Source organism: Pristiophorus japonicus, chromosome 8, assembly GCF_044704955.1.
Source record: "Pristiophorus japonicus isolate sPriJap1 chromosome 8, sPriJap1.hap1, whole genome shotgun sequence".
NCBI lineage: Eukaryota > Metazoa > Chordata > Chondrichthyes > Pristiophoridae > Pristiophorus > Pristiophorus japonicus.
Genome location: NC_091984.1, coordinates 216,968,385 through 216,984,694, shown reverse-complemented (window position 1 = coordinate 216,984,694; position 16,310 = coordinate 216,968,385). Strand labels below are relative to the sequence as shown.

General features: G+C 43.1%; 1 protein-coding gene across 1 annotated transcript in view; it reads left to right on the top strand.

The window, feature by feature from the left end:
* LOC139268998 (uncharacterized) overlaps positions 1-15,270 on the top strand; it is a 175,329-nt gene extending 160,059 nt beyond the window's left edge. Inside the window, exons 7-9 of the mRNA XM_070887920.1 lie at positions 4,732-4,811; positions 5,231-5,315; positions 7,026-15,270. Of these exons, the coding sequence (XP_070744021.1) occupies positions 4,732-4,811; positions 5,231-5,315; positions 7,026-7,037 (177 nt within the window). The 3' untranslated portion in view covers positions 7,038-15,270. The remainder of the gene's footprint in view (positions 1-4,731; positions 4,812-5,230; positions 5,316-7,025) is intronic.
* The last annotated feature ends 1,040 nt before the right edge of the window (positions 15,271-16,310 follow it).

Genomic DNA, 16,310 nt, shown 5'->3' with positions numbered 1-16,310 from the left:
TCCCATTGAATGATTTTGTTCTACCTTCTGTTTAGGGAGAGCTGGGTGTAATATGCACACAAACATGCTTGACCTTATTTCAACCTAAATCCTGCAGCCGCACACGTTTCATGCAGAATATAATTCGTGCAGTGAATGCTCTCTTCTGATTTTAGTTAATTGTATCCATTATGTATGCAATCCTATGTAACCAGCATTCTACTGCCACCAGAGGGCGTGTCTGTTGGAGTCCAAGGGATACCAGCATCCCTTGGGAGCACTGTATATAAGCAGGCATCCCATGCTGTATCAACACTCTGGAGTTAGAATAAAGAGACTAAGGTCACACTTACTCACATCTACAGTATTCAATCACATTACTTTATTATGGACATAACAACTGGCGATGAGATAATGAACCATCATGCGAAAATGCAGAGAACTGTTGGTATCCTGGAGAAATTCTCACAAGGGGACGATTGGGAGGCCTTCGTGGAGTGACTCGACCAATACTTTGTGGCCAATGAGCTGGAAGGGAGTGTGAACACTGCCAACCGAAGGGCGATCCTCCTCACCGTCTGCGGGGCAACAACCTATGACCTCATGAAGAATCTTCTTGCTCCGGTGAAACCAACAACCAAATCGTATGAAGAACTGTGTACGCTGGTCCGGGAGCACCTAAATCCAAAGGAGAGCATTCTGCTGGCAAGGTATCGATTTTACACATGTCAACGCCAGGAAGTGGCGAGCTACGTCGCCGAACTAGGGCGCCTTGCAGGACATTGCGAATTTGATGGATTCTTGGAGCAAATGCTAAGAGACTTTTTTGTGCTTGGCATTGGCCATGAGGTTATCCTTCGCAAACGATTGACTGTTGAAACACCGAACCTGAGCAAAGCCGTAACAATAGCCCAGGCATTTATGTCCACCAGCGATAACACCAAACAAATTTCGCAGCACAAAGATGTTTTGGCAAGTACTGTACACAAAGTAATATCATTTTCAGGCAGGAATGCATATGGCAGAACGTACACGCCTGCAGCTGCACGACCTCAGATGACTCCTAGACTGTCAACAAGCGATAATGCGAGGCAGTTAACGCCTTGTTAGCGCTGCGGAGGTGATCATCAAACCCATCAATGCCGCTTCAAACATGCGTGCAAAGGCTGTGGAACAATGGGACACCTCCAGCAAATGTGCAGTCAAGCTGCAAACCCTGCAAACCACCACATTGCAGAGGAAGACCGATCCATGGTGGATCAAACTGAACTAGAGACTCAAACCGAGGAGGCAGAAGTGTACAGGGTACACACCTTCACCACGAAATGTCCACCAATCATGTTAAAAGTTGAACTGAACGGAATTCCAGTATCCATAGCATTGGACACGGGTGCGAGTCAGTCCATCCTGAGCAAAAAGGCTTCGAGAGGCTGTGGTGCAACAAGGCACACAGGCCCAAGCTGAGCCCCATTCACACCAAGCTGAGAACTGACACTAAAGAAGTGATCCCTGTAATTGGCAGCGCAGCAGTAAAAGTGTCCTATGATGGAGCAGTGCACGAACTATGGATAGTACCAGGAGATGGCCCCACACTGTTCGACAGAAGCTGGCTGGGAAAAATCCGCTGGAACTGGGATGACATCCGAGCGCTTTCGTACGTCGAAGATGCCGCATGTGCCCAGGTTCTGAGCAAGTTTCCATCGTTGTTTGAGCCAAGCATCAGAAGCTTCACGGGGGCGAAGGTACAGATCCACTTGGTTCCCGGTACACGACCATCCACCACAAGTCATGGGCGGTGCCATATATGGCACGAGAGAAAGTGGAGATCGAGCTCGACAGGCTGCAGCGAGAGGGCATCATCGCACCGGTGGAGTTCAACGAGTGGGCCAGTCCGATTGTTCCGGTTCTCAAGAGTGATGGCACGGTTAGAATTTGCAGGGACTATAAAGTAACGATTAACCGTTTTTCGCTGCAGGAACAGTACCCGAGACCTAAGGCAGATGATCTATTTGCGACGCTGGCAGGAGGAACGATGTTCACCAAGTTGGACCTGACCTCGGCCTACATGACGCAGGAGCTGGCGGAATCTTCGAAAGGCCTCACCTGCATCAACACGCACAAAGGTCTGTTCATCTACAATAGATGCCCGTTTGGGATTCGATCGGCCGCGGCTATTTTTCAAAGGAACATGGAGAGTCTGCTAAAGTCGGTTCCGCGCACCGTGGTTTTCCAGGACGACATACTGGTCACAGGTCGGGACACCATCGAACACTTGCAGAACCTGGAAGAGGTTCTAAGTCAGCTAGATTGTGCAGGACTCTGGTTGAAAAGCTCGAAGTGTGTTTTCCTGGTGCCAGAGATCTGATTCTTCAGGAGAAGAATCAAGGCAGGCGGCATCAGACCCACTGACGCCAAGGCGGAGGCCATCAAGAAAGCGCCGAGACCACAGAACTTGATGGAGCTGCGGTCGTTCCTGGGACTCCTCAATTATTTTGGTAATTTCTTACCCAGGTTAAGGACCTTGCTGGAATCTCTACACGTGTTGCTACGCAAGGGAGATGACGGGTATGGGGGAAATCACAAGAGACAGCTTTTGAGAAAGCCCGAAATCTGTTATGTTCCAACAAACTGCTTGTCCTGTATGATCTTTCTAAACATTTAATGCTAGCTTGCGATGCGTCTTCGTACGGGGTCGGGTGTGTGTTACAACAAGCAAACGAATCGGGAACATTGCAACCGGTCACTTATGCATCCAGGTCCGAAAGGGCCTACAGCATGACTGAAAAAGAAGCTCTGGCATGCGTTTACGGGGTAAAAAAAATGCATCAGTATCTGTTTGGGCTTAAGTTCGAGTTAGAAACTGACCATAAGCCGCTCATATTGCTATTCTCAGAGAGCAAAGGTATTAATACCAATGCCTCTGCTTGCATCCAAAGATGGGTGCTCACACTGTCTGCATATAACTATGTCATTCACCACAGGGCCAGACACAGAGAACTGCGCTGACGCCCTCAGTTGGCTACCATTGCCCACCACCGGGGTGGAAATGGCACAGCCTGCAGACTTGCTCTTGTGATGGATGCATTTGAAAATGAAAACTCACCCGTTATGGCCCGCCAGATCAGGACCTGGACCAGCCAGGATCCTTTACTGTCCCTTGTAAAAAAAAAAAAAAAAACTGTCCTCCTTGGGAGCTGGTCCAGAGTCCCAACGGAGATGCATGAAGAGATCAAGCCATTCCAGCGGCGTAAAGACGAAATGTCCATACAGGCGGGCTGTCTTTTGTGGGGTAATCGCATGTTTTTTCCCAAGAAAGGCAGGGAAACATTCATACATGACCTGCACAGTATCCATCTAGGCATAGTAATGATGAAAGCTATAGCCAGATCCCATGTGTGGTGGCCCGGCATTGACTCCGATTTGGAGTCTTTCGTGGACCAATGCAACACTTGCTCTCAACTGAGCAATGCACCCAGGGAGGCAACGCTAAGTTTGTGGTCATGGCCCTCCAAACCGTGGTCTAGGATCCACGTTGACTTCGCTGGCCCGTTTCTCGGCAAAATTTTCTTGGTTATTGTGGATGCTTATTCTAAGTGGATTGAGCGTGTAATAATGTCTGTAAGCACGTCCACTGCCACCATCGAAAACCTACGAGCCATGTTTGCCACGCACGGCCTGCCTGATGTCCTTGTCAGCAACAATGGGCCATGCTTCACCAGCGCTGAATTCAAGGAATTCATGACGCGCAATGAGATCAAGCACATCACATCTGCCCCGTTCAAGCCCGCATCCAACGGCCAGGCAGAACGGGCAGTCCAAATCATCAAGCAAAGCTTGAAAAGTGTTTCGGAAGGCTCCCTGCAGACCCGCCTGTCCCGAGTCCTGCTTCGCTACCGCACCACACCCCACTCGCTCACCGGGGTTCCCCAGCCGAGCTGCTCATGAAAAGGGTGCCCAAAACAAGGCTTTCTCTCGTCCACCATGATCACGTCGAGGGCAGGCGGCATCAACAAAGCATGTACCATGATCGCGTAAATTTGTCACGCAATATTGAAGTCAATGACCCTGTATTTGTACTCAACTATGGACATGGTCCCAAATGGCTTGCTGGCATTGTCATAGCCAAAGAAGGGAGTAGGGTGTTTCAGGTCAAACTCGCAAATGGACTAACTTGCAGAAAGCATTTGGACCAAACCAAACTGCGATTCATAGACAGCCATGAGCAACCTGAAGAGGACACCACCAACTTCGACTCTCCGACACATACACAAGTGGCAACCGACATCACGGTTGACCACAAAGCTGAACTCATCACCCCCAGCAGCCCTGCAAAGCCAGCTGCGCAGCAGCCCAGTGAAGAACCAAACAACTCGCCTGCACCTGAATTTGAACCGAGACGATCGACTAGGGAGCGAAAAGCCCCAGATCGTCTCGCCCTGTAAATAAGTGTACTATTGACTTTGGGGAGGGAGTGATGTTATGTATGCAACGCTATGTAACCAGCATTCAACCGCCACCAGAGGGCGTACCTGTTGGGAGTCCCAAGGGATCCCAGCATCCCTTGGGAGCACTGTATATAAGCAGGCCTCCCATGCTGCACCAACACTCTGGAGTTAGAATAAAGAGACTAAGGTCACACTTACTCACGTCTACAGTACTCAATCACATTATTTTATTATGGATATAACAGTACCCAATGTCAGCATGGCTGTGTCTAGTTACTCTAGTTTTATTTCTATCTCTTTTTCCTAGGCCTGCATAGAGAGAAACAAACGAAGGAAAGAGGGTGCACATAACAGGCCTCCTGCCCAGCGAGGGCTCAAAGAGGAAGGGTAAGCAGAGATTTTTCATTGTGTTCAAACTGTGTTTCCAGTGCAGACTTTGAGTGTTTAAGGACCCTTTGCTCTCTCACTAGTTTCCTGAGCCAAGCAACTGTAAAGCCTGGCAGGAGATTTGCTCCGAGCATCTGTCTAAGCCTTCTTCTGGGAGACATATGTCATCACCTAGGGGCTGACTCTCGCTTTTGCCTTCTCTTCATTACAAATGCCGTCTCTTATTGTCCTGTGATCCAGTGATGAGTGTGTTCAAAGTTGTTGCATACAGTCTGAGTTTGGGCAGTTTCAGGGGGTCACATTATGACACAAAGTGAATCCAATGAGTATGTTACAACTTCATATTGCCCTTCTAATCCATCTACTCATTAATGTACATGATTATGATGACACTTTGGCATTTCCATTCCTCCCTTTAGGTCAGAAGAAAAGTCTCCTTCATGGTTACAGGAACTGAAGTTAAAGAAAAGGTTGAATATGCATCAACCTAGTAGTCCCGATTGGGTAAGATCTCCTGAGCTGCTGCGAACTTGTCACTCCATGCATTCGTCCAAGTTCAACCCTTCTGTATAGCGCTACACAGTTGTGTGCAATTTGAACATTGGTTGAGAATGCTGTGATCTCAGAAATGAGGCTAGTGATTTATCATCGCATAACATCCAGCTGCTTCTGGGAAAATTCAGGAAAGAGCAGCAATGCTATAGTCTGAGGGAGCGCTAGTAGGAGCAGCTAGTACTTTAGTGGGATTCAGGAGGGAGAGAGCTACAAGAGTCATTTGAAAGTCTGGAGGAGTTGAACTGGCTGCTTGCTCTGATGATTTGACTGTTTGCTTGCAGAGATAGAATAGAAGGCCAACCTGTTATTCAGTCCCAATTGGACCGAGCTTTCAAAGAGCATGAATGTCATTATACCAATGGCTGTCTCCTAATTTTTACCTTATCACCAGTCCTAGTCGTATATGGAGTCAAATTGGATTGAGCTATTGGGAGTGGAAGGAATGATTTTTAATGGAGTGGATTCAGGATTTGAAAAAAATCTCAAATAAGTGATCACTTGTAGAAGGGCAGCCTTGAGCATCCCTCATTGTTGATCTTCATAATGCTGAGGTGAGGATCAGAAAGTTCCACAATTTTGCACCATAAGTTTCGGAGGCAGAGATGTAGTCAGAAATGAATAATAAGTGTGGGAATTTTTTTTCCACCGTAGTGCAGTACTGGGCGCCCTTTTCAGACTGGTTAAAGAATATTGTTGAGACAGTATAATGACCTGAAATGTATGTCGAGACTAGAATTGGATCCCAGGTTCCCCAGTGCAAGGATAACAATAACTTTGATTTATATAGCAACTTTAACGTAGTAAAACATCCCAAGGTACTTCACAACAGTGTTACAAGTCAAAACATATAGATTTGACACCAAGCTACAAAAGAAGAAATATTAAGGGAGACTAGAACTAGAGGGCATGATCTTAGACTAAGGGGCCACCCATTTAAAACTGAGATGAGGAGAAATTTCTTCTCTGAGGGTTGTAAATCTGTGGAATTTGCTGCCTCAGAGAGCTGTGTAAACTGGGACATTGAATAAATTTAAGACAGAAATAGACAGTTTCTTAAACGATAAAGAGATATGGAGTTATGGGGAGCGGACAGGGAGGTGGAGCTAAGTCCATGATCAGATCTTATTGAATGGCGGAGCAGGCTCGAGGGGCCGTACGACTTACTCCTTTCCTATTTCTTATGTTCTTGAGGCAGATGACCAAAAACTTGTTTTAAAAAGGTAGGTTTTAAGGAGTGTCTTAAAGGAGGAAAGAGAGATGGAGAGGGTTCGGGAGGGAGTTCCCGAGCTTAGGGCCCAAACAGCTGAAGGCACAGCCAATGATGGTTAAGCAGTTATAATCCGGGATTGTTTCTGCCATAACACCTTGACTAACAAATGGGAATCTTCCATCAAACTGGAGAGCACTTTAGGATGTGCACAAGTGACCAATTGAGCAACAAATGTTGGTGTCTGTATGTGTTGTTGGACAGAGAATGGGATTGGAGTGCTCAGCCGAGTGATGCAGGAGTGAGCTATGTCTGTTGAGTGACTGAGAGGCGTGTGTGTGTACGTACTTGTTAAAAAGGTGCACTTCCGAATCGTGCAATGGGCAGAATGTTTCCTGTTTGAGTAAGTCTTCTTTCCAATACTGAAATGTTTGGTTTGTTTTATTTTACAGAGCAATGAATGAATAAGACCCAAGAGGAAAATGAGTCTGATACAAGCCTTAACTCTCCACCAACTTTTAAAAAGAAAGAAAAAGAAAAAAAACACAAACTGCTGCTGTCGCTTCCTGCCTCGCTACCTGCATGGTGCCTTCCCATAGTACTTTATGAATAGGCTGCTTAAAGTTCATACATCAATCAGAATAATGCTCTATTTTGTCAGATGCTAGGGTTCATTGCCTGAAACCCTAAGAAATGTCACTTTAAAACAAATAAATTTTTAAAAACACAATCTAATGGCTGTGATTGAGCTAGGTGCTCTCCACAGTGCTTCAGTTAAGAGAGCGGGTAGTATGTGTGGAAGATGGGGATTGGACCATGTGGCCCAGGAAGTTCTGGTGTATATGGTCACTCTCGCCTACTGGAACTACAACTATTCACCAGGAAATTCTTGAATAGTGTTCCAATGCAAAGAGCAGATGAGCCGAACTCATTGGAATAGAATTCACCACCCTGAGTAGGTCTACCCTACATTGTTCTTTCTGTTCGAGAACTGCTGACACTTTGGTGCTAGTGGTAATAAAACAAAAAGAAGGTTCTAAAAATCAATTCCTCACTGAAACTTGTTTGCTTCATCTTTCTGGGTGATCCTGTTTCACAATAATATGACGGTGAGCTCCATATAATGTACATTTTTATATCATTTGTGCCCATTGGGTGCCCTGTAATGTAGCATTGTATGTGTGTATCAGGAGAGTAAGTATTAAAAACCAACGATCACCTTCCCCATGCTCCACAGTGCACTTGGAATTGATTTGTAGAAACCTTGCTTCATTCACTCTTCTTGAACTCTTGTTAAGACGAACTAGACATTGTGTGTTTTCTGTTTTTATAAAATGTAAACAAAACAAAGTGTTTACCACCATGACAGGAATGCAAGCTGGTTATGTCACAATTTGATTGGCTAGATGTAGGACAATTTTTTATCAAATACTGTTTCATTGGCTAAAACCTTTTTCTTTTATTGACACTGATTTTCACAAGAAGCACTCGCCTGTGTTTATGAATTAGAGAAATATCTGCCAACCTGCCAGGTAGGCAAAATGCCTCGTTAAAAGATTGTGCTTCTGTTCAATATATAGTTAAATATTTCTTCTTATTATTATTTTTCCCTTCAGATGCAGGAAGAAAAGCAATAACCTGTTAAAACTTAGTAACTGTCTGCACAAAGGGCTGTAAATATTTGTACTTTTTTTTGGTTTGCCTTTGTAAACAAGTTGTATATCTGGCAAGAAAAAGAACTGGCTTGACACCTGACAGTGTGGCTGACTGGAGCTCAACCCCTCCCCACTGCTTCCCCCAGTAGGCAGTGACTACCTCGAAGACATTAGAACAATATCAGAGCAACAGAGATACCATGTAACCAGTCAAGAGCGCGACCATTCAGTGAGCTGAAATCTTAGACAGCAGGCCAAGCCAACTTCCAACCTCCTCCCAGGTGCCAATATTGGCAGAAGCTGGGGAGCTAGTCACCTGTCTGCCGTCTCCCCTCAGGCAATGTTGCACAATGGGTGGATCTATAGAAAGGAGAAAAATGTAAAAATCCAGGATTAAAATTGAGATACTGCAAGAATGGTTAGAGGTGCGGCACTGCAGTCGGTCAGTCAGCATATCCTTTATTACAGGCCTAGGGACAATGGCTCCATAACATTACAATATTACCACAGAAAGCAGAAGAACAAAGGAACTGAGCATGTCACTAGTGCAACTTGCATAAGCTCTTTCCTCCACTGCCTTTTCCTCCCCTCTCTTCCACCCAATTCAAATGGAGTTGCAATCATGACACAACATATATTGGAAATTACACTGTTAATATACATACTTAACAGATATGAGGGATTCCCCTTAATCCATTTGATACGTGGATATTGCAAAAGAGATTGCTACCACACACGATTAATGAATTGTTGGGGAGAAGGAACGTTGTGATGTTGATCTGAAGGAGTACTGAACTGCTTGGATATACTTCCAGCCATCCAGTACTTTAACTGGGGTAAGCTTCCAGTCACCTCCCACCTTATTTGGTTGTGAGCTGCTGTAGATCATGTGCCATGTGTTTACATTCCCACTATTCTACAAAGTACTCCTGTATCATAACTATGGTTGAGATCTGGGTTTTGTTTCTCAAAGGTTCAAAGAGTGCACTGAAATGAGACTGAACTCCTGAGAGGAAGTCTGGATGTTGTATATTTTTTGTAATGAAACATTCAGAATAAAGCTTTAGAGTGTGAAATTCCTGTGATGTTGGCCAAAGTATGTGCTTAACTTTCCATGCTGAGATTACGTTAAGTGCCCATCCTTAAACACACCTTACTCAAGCTTTTAAGATTGGTTTGTGGTTATCTGACCATTCAATCTTTAGCCCCTTAGAAGATGACATCTAGCTTAATTAAGAAGGCCTAACATGGTAAACTTATCTAGACTACAGCAACCAGACTAGATATAAAACCACTGTAATTCTATCTTTGCCGTCTGACAGCAGCCCTTGTTGCCTTTTGGCTAGAATGAAGCTTTTTTAAAATAAAATTGATATTGCCTCATTGCTGTATACAGAGCATACCCAAAATATCCCACTGAATCATGGGAAGCTTAATTTTGAATTGTTGCCGTAATGGTCCCATGATCCATCGTGCTAGCTGGGCATGCTCAGATTATTTACCGTTTAAATTGCCATGTTTCCTATTATGCTCCTATACTGAGTGGTGTGAAATAGGACACAGACAGACACGGCACAGAGAACGTCTTGGGTTTTGTGTGTGTTTATTTTCCTCTTTAAAGACCAGGTATCAGCCATATTGCCATCTTCTTCATACCTAGTGATGTGTAATTGTGGGGAAAGGCTTCCTGCACGGTTTTGATTTCTACCAGATCAGGAGGTAATTGAGTTCCTCTGTAAAGTTGGCATTCAGATAATCACTTGTGTTGCACAACAGTCTCTCTAAATCTTTATTCTGAATGTATGTTTGAGAATTATAACAAAGTATGTGGTATTTTATATTTTAAAAGAACGATGATGGTGAATGTGATATCTGTAATCAGTAAATTTTCTTTTTTTGTATTTTAGTTTTACAATCTGATCAAAGTCTATTCATTGTGTATAAATGAGTCCTTTGTTATGTTTAATGGGTGTGGAATTCCTGTCCTCCCACCAGCAAAACATTTTCTCTCTCTCAACCCATTCCGCTCTTCGGTGTTAGTTGCTGCATTGAGAGGGAAATTTAGCCTTTTCATTCAATCCCTTGGTCCATCACCTTCCACTTTGAAACAGTGATGTACAGAGTTGGACTGAGCCAAACCTGATTGGTCTAAAATAGACACTACCACATGTGGCCAATCTTCAGTGACATCTCAAAGGACTAGCCAATGTATTGCTCCTCATTTATCTGCCTGTCTGAAGTGTACACGTCTATCCATTCACCTACGTGGGATTAGTTTAATTCTTTACAACAGTAAAATCAAGCATCAAGTTAGAATTATTTTAACTAGTGCAATTCCTCTGTGCCCAGTCCCTCTGGTTTTGGCTGAGCAGGGCAGCTGTGTCCAATTGGTTTTTTCAGCACACAGACCTGAATTCTTGTCCTTTTCTTGGGTCTCTCCTGGCCAATATAGTAGGCAGATAGTGTGCTCCCAGACTTCAACCAATGCTGCTCTCTCATTGGCCGCTAGAAGGTGTGTGTAACTCTGGGGTAACTGATTAATTTTTTCACCTCCCCATAGAGAGTTTTAAAGATTCAATGTGTCCTATCACCCAGTAAGGAAGTACCATTGGAAGCTCCCAATGGGGTCTGCCACCTAGTGTCTTCCTTCAAGATCTTTGTCATTGCTTTAACTGAAGAAAGTGCCCCATTATACATCACTAATGGCACAGTATGGCATTAGTATAATAGCCACCTTCTCTGCAGATATCATTAATCAACTTGTCTAAGCCTAGTAACTTCTAGAACTTGGATAGTACACTTTGCCAGTAGATATCCAAATCACGTTTTTCATTATGTGAAGGGGGTGATTATTCATCATTCTTGAAGAGTAGATATAATTCAGTCTTTTTTTTAAACATCATTCCATGTAGATCACTTAATAGAACAATTAAGTTGACTAGTTTGGTGATGGAATTAATCACCAATAGTATCGGCCTCAGAAACTTCAAAAATATTTGCTGATGACTGTCAGCATGACCTGTTCAGGGCCATTGCTCTAGTTTACCATTCGAAGACTTTACACCATATGCTTTCAGGTCACATGTGGGTAGGGTGTAGGACAGTAAATTGGTGGAGCAAATCACCCCCCTCAGTCAAATCAACTGAAATGAAAATCGGGCAGGTACTGGAACAGGTGGGTGAGGTCCACTGCACCAGTTTACCAGCCAATGGTAGAAATTCTCCTTTGGCCTTTTGTTCTGAAGATCTGAGTTTGGAGATGGTGAAACTGGGCTCAGAAACTATCTGAAAACAAGAACATAAGATATTGAGGACAAGGAAAGGTGATTCACCCATCAAGCTCATCATTTTCATATTTCAACTCGCCTATCCTAGCATCCACTGCAGCTTGAATTCTCCCCATATCTTTGATTCAGTTGAGGAACAAAGTGAACATAGGGCTTATCTTCATCTCAGCATTAAATATTGCCAGTTCTTTGCAAAGTTAGGTTTAAATTGTATTTTTAATTATCTCCACACACAAAAGCACTCTCACGCACAAAGTTTATGAAGCTAACCTTTCATGATACTATAGCTTAGTTCCATAAGAGCCAATTCAAAGGTAAAGGATAATGCAACATCTCTCTTGGTGCTGGTTTGAGACTGGGGTCATGAATGAAATGTTGGATCAATGCTGGATGTTAAATAGAGTTGCATATTGTTTGTATTATAGCGTTTGATAAGCACTTCTTAATGAACAAAGGCTTTCAGTTTACTGATACTTTTACGAGTCACTTGTTGATGAAAGAAACGTGTTTCCTCCTGACTTTATTTGGACATGGTGGCAGTTAAAACTAAAGCTGTGGTGCATTTGTATTTCTCTAAATGAGGATGACTCAACTTCAGCAGAAGAAATAAGAGCGCATACGAACAACAGGAAATCAAACTAATCTCGCACAGTGGTAGAAAACCCCTCAGTCCGCTCTCTAAGTGTCTTGCAGGGATCTCTCCAGCCCACAACAGTCTTGTTCATTTCTAATGAATCCTGTCATCTTTTTGGGATGAGGAGAATACCCACAACAACCACAGTTAGGGGAGTTATTTTCTTTACTTTTATGTCAAAATTCAACCCAAGTTAAATGTAAACATTCTGAGGCTTTACAACATTTAGTCAGTATAGACGTGACACCAAGGCATCTGCAAAATTTTATCTATCTGCATTCATTCATCTGGATATAGGGCAGGTAGAAAGGGTTTCACATCTGGAAGATTTTACCAATGTACTAAATGGTTATTGGTATAATTTTATTTCTGATTGTAATCATAACATTTTGTGGAATCAAAGGTAAAGAGGGGAAGAAAAAACACGATCTGAACAGAATACCAAAGCCGAATGTACAACCACAAGTGAATCATCAGTAAATCAAACTAGAGAGCAACATGGCAAACCTGTTCAGGACCAAACCAAATGGAATGTATGGAAGGTAATGGTAAGAGTTGCTTCTCATAAGAGTCCTGAATCTTCAGTATCACTATCCATCTTAACACCTAACCAGCAGTATGCCAAAAAAAAAATAATTACATTTGTAGATTGGGAAAAAGCAGGAGATAAGAAAGGAATCTTAATTCTTTGTACGGGAGTAAGGGATTGAACTTTCACCTTCCAGAAGGAAGATTTAAAGCAAAATGGTATCACTAATACTGTGCTTCCAGTCTATTGTACAGTTGTCTGGGTAAGATGCCCATTGAGGAAGAGAGGTGTTCTTTATACTATTTGTTCAGTTTAACTACTTGGATTACAAGTAGATACCTAAAAGTAAATTGAGCTAATGGAGGTGGGAGATGAGAAATATTATTTTGGTTGAATGATTTTGTCCCCTCCCCATCCTGTAAGGTATTCTGTCCTTTTTGGGATATGGTTACACAGATATGGTTGCCTTCTTTTGGTATTCAAATGACTATTTATTCATGCATGAGCATTGATAGTCAATGGTGGTAGACTGTTCCTCCTAAGCCCAAAACTGTATTTGTATGATTCCATACATGTGCACTTCTAGCAAGGGTCGCTGGATAGCTATTAGAAACGGGAACCCTGTTTGGTATTTCCCTCCCTGGCACTGGGGCCTAACACCAACCTTCCTGATATTAGCTAAGTCAGTACAGTCCAGAAATCAAACTTATGACCTTCCTGATCTGTGTGACTCAGCTAATCACTGGATAAAGTCACTAGGTTATGGAAGTCACAAGGTTATGGGTGAGGCCCAGAAATCTCATTTATATGATTTAGTATGGATAACTTATCGGGAGCTATTAGAATGAAAACGGATTGATGATCTAGTTTGGTTTTTATTGTACTTCCAAATGAAAAATGACCAGTGCAATTAAAAAAAAAAATGAACAAACTAAGAATTTGAGTGTGAAGTAAGTGTTACACGATGTGCCAGGTGAATGTAAATATGTGGTGCATAAGTGTTTGGGTTTGATAACAGGGATGTCCCTTGCATATTGGGATGGGAGGGATGCATCTGAAGCCGAGGTCGCAATTTGGAATGTCATCATTCAGCTCTCCTCATCTGAAGATGCTATTAAATGTTTCCATCCTGCCATTTGAATTTCAAATGGGTACATTTAGATTTCAAAACCACCCTAAGATTTATTCCAGGTTAATTTTGTGTCAGAGTGTACACACCGAACTTGTGGATGGTGGGTGGGGAGATCTGAGTGGAAGAGAATGCTGTTTTCTAATCAGATCCAAACAGTTCATCAGCTGTCTCACCAGATTTCAACTTCTGTCTTTAGATTGGGCCTGCTGCATGCCACATTTTAAAGCACTGTAGTTTTCTGAATGCCCAGAAGCTACATTAATCAATCATTTTAATATTTCAAATGTGCATTTAGAGAGGGAAATAACACAGCAGGTATTAACCACCTTAATATTTGTGTTGTACCAAAGTATAACATTTGGAGGAAGTGGTACAAAAGCTTTATGGCTCCTCCAATTCTGACTGTCCCCATAAGGGGGGAAATCATTTGTGTTAATTATGAGATGTAGTTAATGTCTTCTAAAAATTGGATCTAACATAACATCTGACATCAGATTGTTCATCCAATTTGGAGTCTTCACAAACGAGGGAATAAAATTGTCCCCTTAAATTCATTTGAATATGTGCCAATTGGGAGGTTTAATGATTCAAATTTTTGAATGCTCTCAAGATTAGAGGGTAATTAAAGTAATTTGGTGATAAAATCCTCAGCCCCAAATTTTCTATTTTCCAACTTTTAAATATTATACAAATCTTGAGAAAACAAGATCATAACTCAGATTATTCAGGATTATGTGCTTGGATTTTGGTAGTTAATTTTACAGTAAATTAACAAGTTTCAAGGATATTGGGGGTGGAATAAACAGTCAACTGTAGTTGCTGATCCTGTAAATTTACCCAGAAGCTCATTCGGAATAACTGCATCATGTTGATGTGATGCAGCTGATTCCATTTTAGGTATTTTCTCAGCAGACAGTTAAGACAACAGCAATGGAAAAAGTTCTATTGGTTTGGGTGATGTTCTCTTGACAGCCTTACTGGGGTCTGGGTTCAAAAACACTCCAGGTGCACAGGGGTGACAGTTATCTGACTTGGTGCCTATTTGAGGGTCTTTGATGAAATGTATTCAGAAAGCCTTGATCAACTTCTAGCAGAAATAAATCCACAGCACAATACTTATTTACAATGCTGAACGAGAAAAAGGTGAATGAGTAATTATTTGATCTAATGTTGTACAAAAAGACCCAATTTGAGTTTTAGTTACAGTTGTTTGCTGTAATTGAGAGTTACTGCTCTCCATACTCCACGTGAGAAGGAGCTTGTTTGGTTTGTACATGGAACACGGTTACAGCCTTGTGTTCAAGGATGTGGTTTAAATGATTGTTTCTCTTTTCCTGTTGCTTGTTCCAAACAGCCTTACCAAGCTCTGTAAATACAGATCACAGTAAGATTAATATATTGTGGTATTAAATTTTTTGTACAACATAGTTTCATAAGTAATAAAAAAAACTTTATTCTGAGCTCCTGCCTGTTGTATCTTTTAGAAAACATATCTGTTCCTTTTAATGTGCAGACAAGAAATCATGGGGCGCAAATGGCTAACGGGTTACGGCAGTAAACAGCTCCTGATCATGATCCAATGGCTCTTGCTGTCATCATCATAGGCAGTCCCTCGGAATTGAGGAAGATTTGCTGCCACTCTAAAAATGACTCCTTGAGTGGCTGAACAGTCCCTGTCACAGGTGGGACAGATACTCGTTGAGGGGAAGGGTGGGTGGGACAGGTTTGCTACCTGTGCTTGATTTCTGCACGCTCTCAGCAATGAGACTCGAGGTGCTCAGCACCCTCCCGGAGACACTTCCTCCACTTAGGGCGGTCTTTGGCCAGGGACTCCCAGGTGTCAGTGAGGACGTTGCACTGTATCAGGGAGGCTTTGAGGGTGTCCTTGTAACGTTTCCTCTGCGCACCTTTGGCTCATTTGCCGTGAAGGAGTTCTGAGTAGAGCGCTTGCTTTGGGAATTTCGTGCCTGGCATGCGAGCAATGTGGCCTGTCCAGCGCAGCTGATCAAGTGTGGTCAGTGCTTCAATGCTGGGGATGTTGACTGGACGAGGCCGCTAACATTGGTGCGTCTGTCCTTCCAGGGGATTTGTAGGATCTTGCAAAGACATCGTTGGTGGTATTTCTCCAGCGACTTGAGATGTCTACTGTACATGGTCCATGTCTCTCAGCCATACAGGAGGGTGGGTATTACTTATAGCCCTGTAGACCATGAGCTTGGTGGCAGATTTGAGGTCCTGGTCTTCAAACACTCTTTTCCTCAGGCGGCTGAAGGCTGCACTGGCACACTGGTGTTGAATCTCGTTGTCAATGTCTGCTCTTGTTAATAAGAGGCTCCCAAGGAATGGGAAATGGTCCATGTTGTCCAGGGCCGCACTACGGATCTTGATGACGGGAGGGCAGTGCTGAGCGGTGTGGACAGGCTGGTGGAGGACCTTTGTTTTACGGATGTTTAGCGTAAGGCCCATGCTTTAACAATGCATGAATGGTCATTAGGTTAGA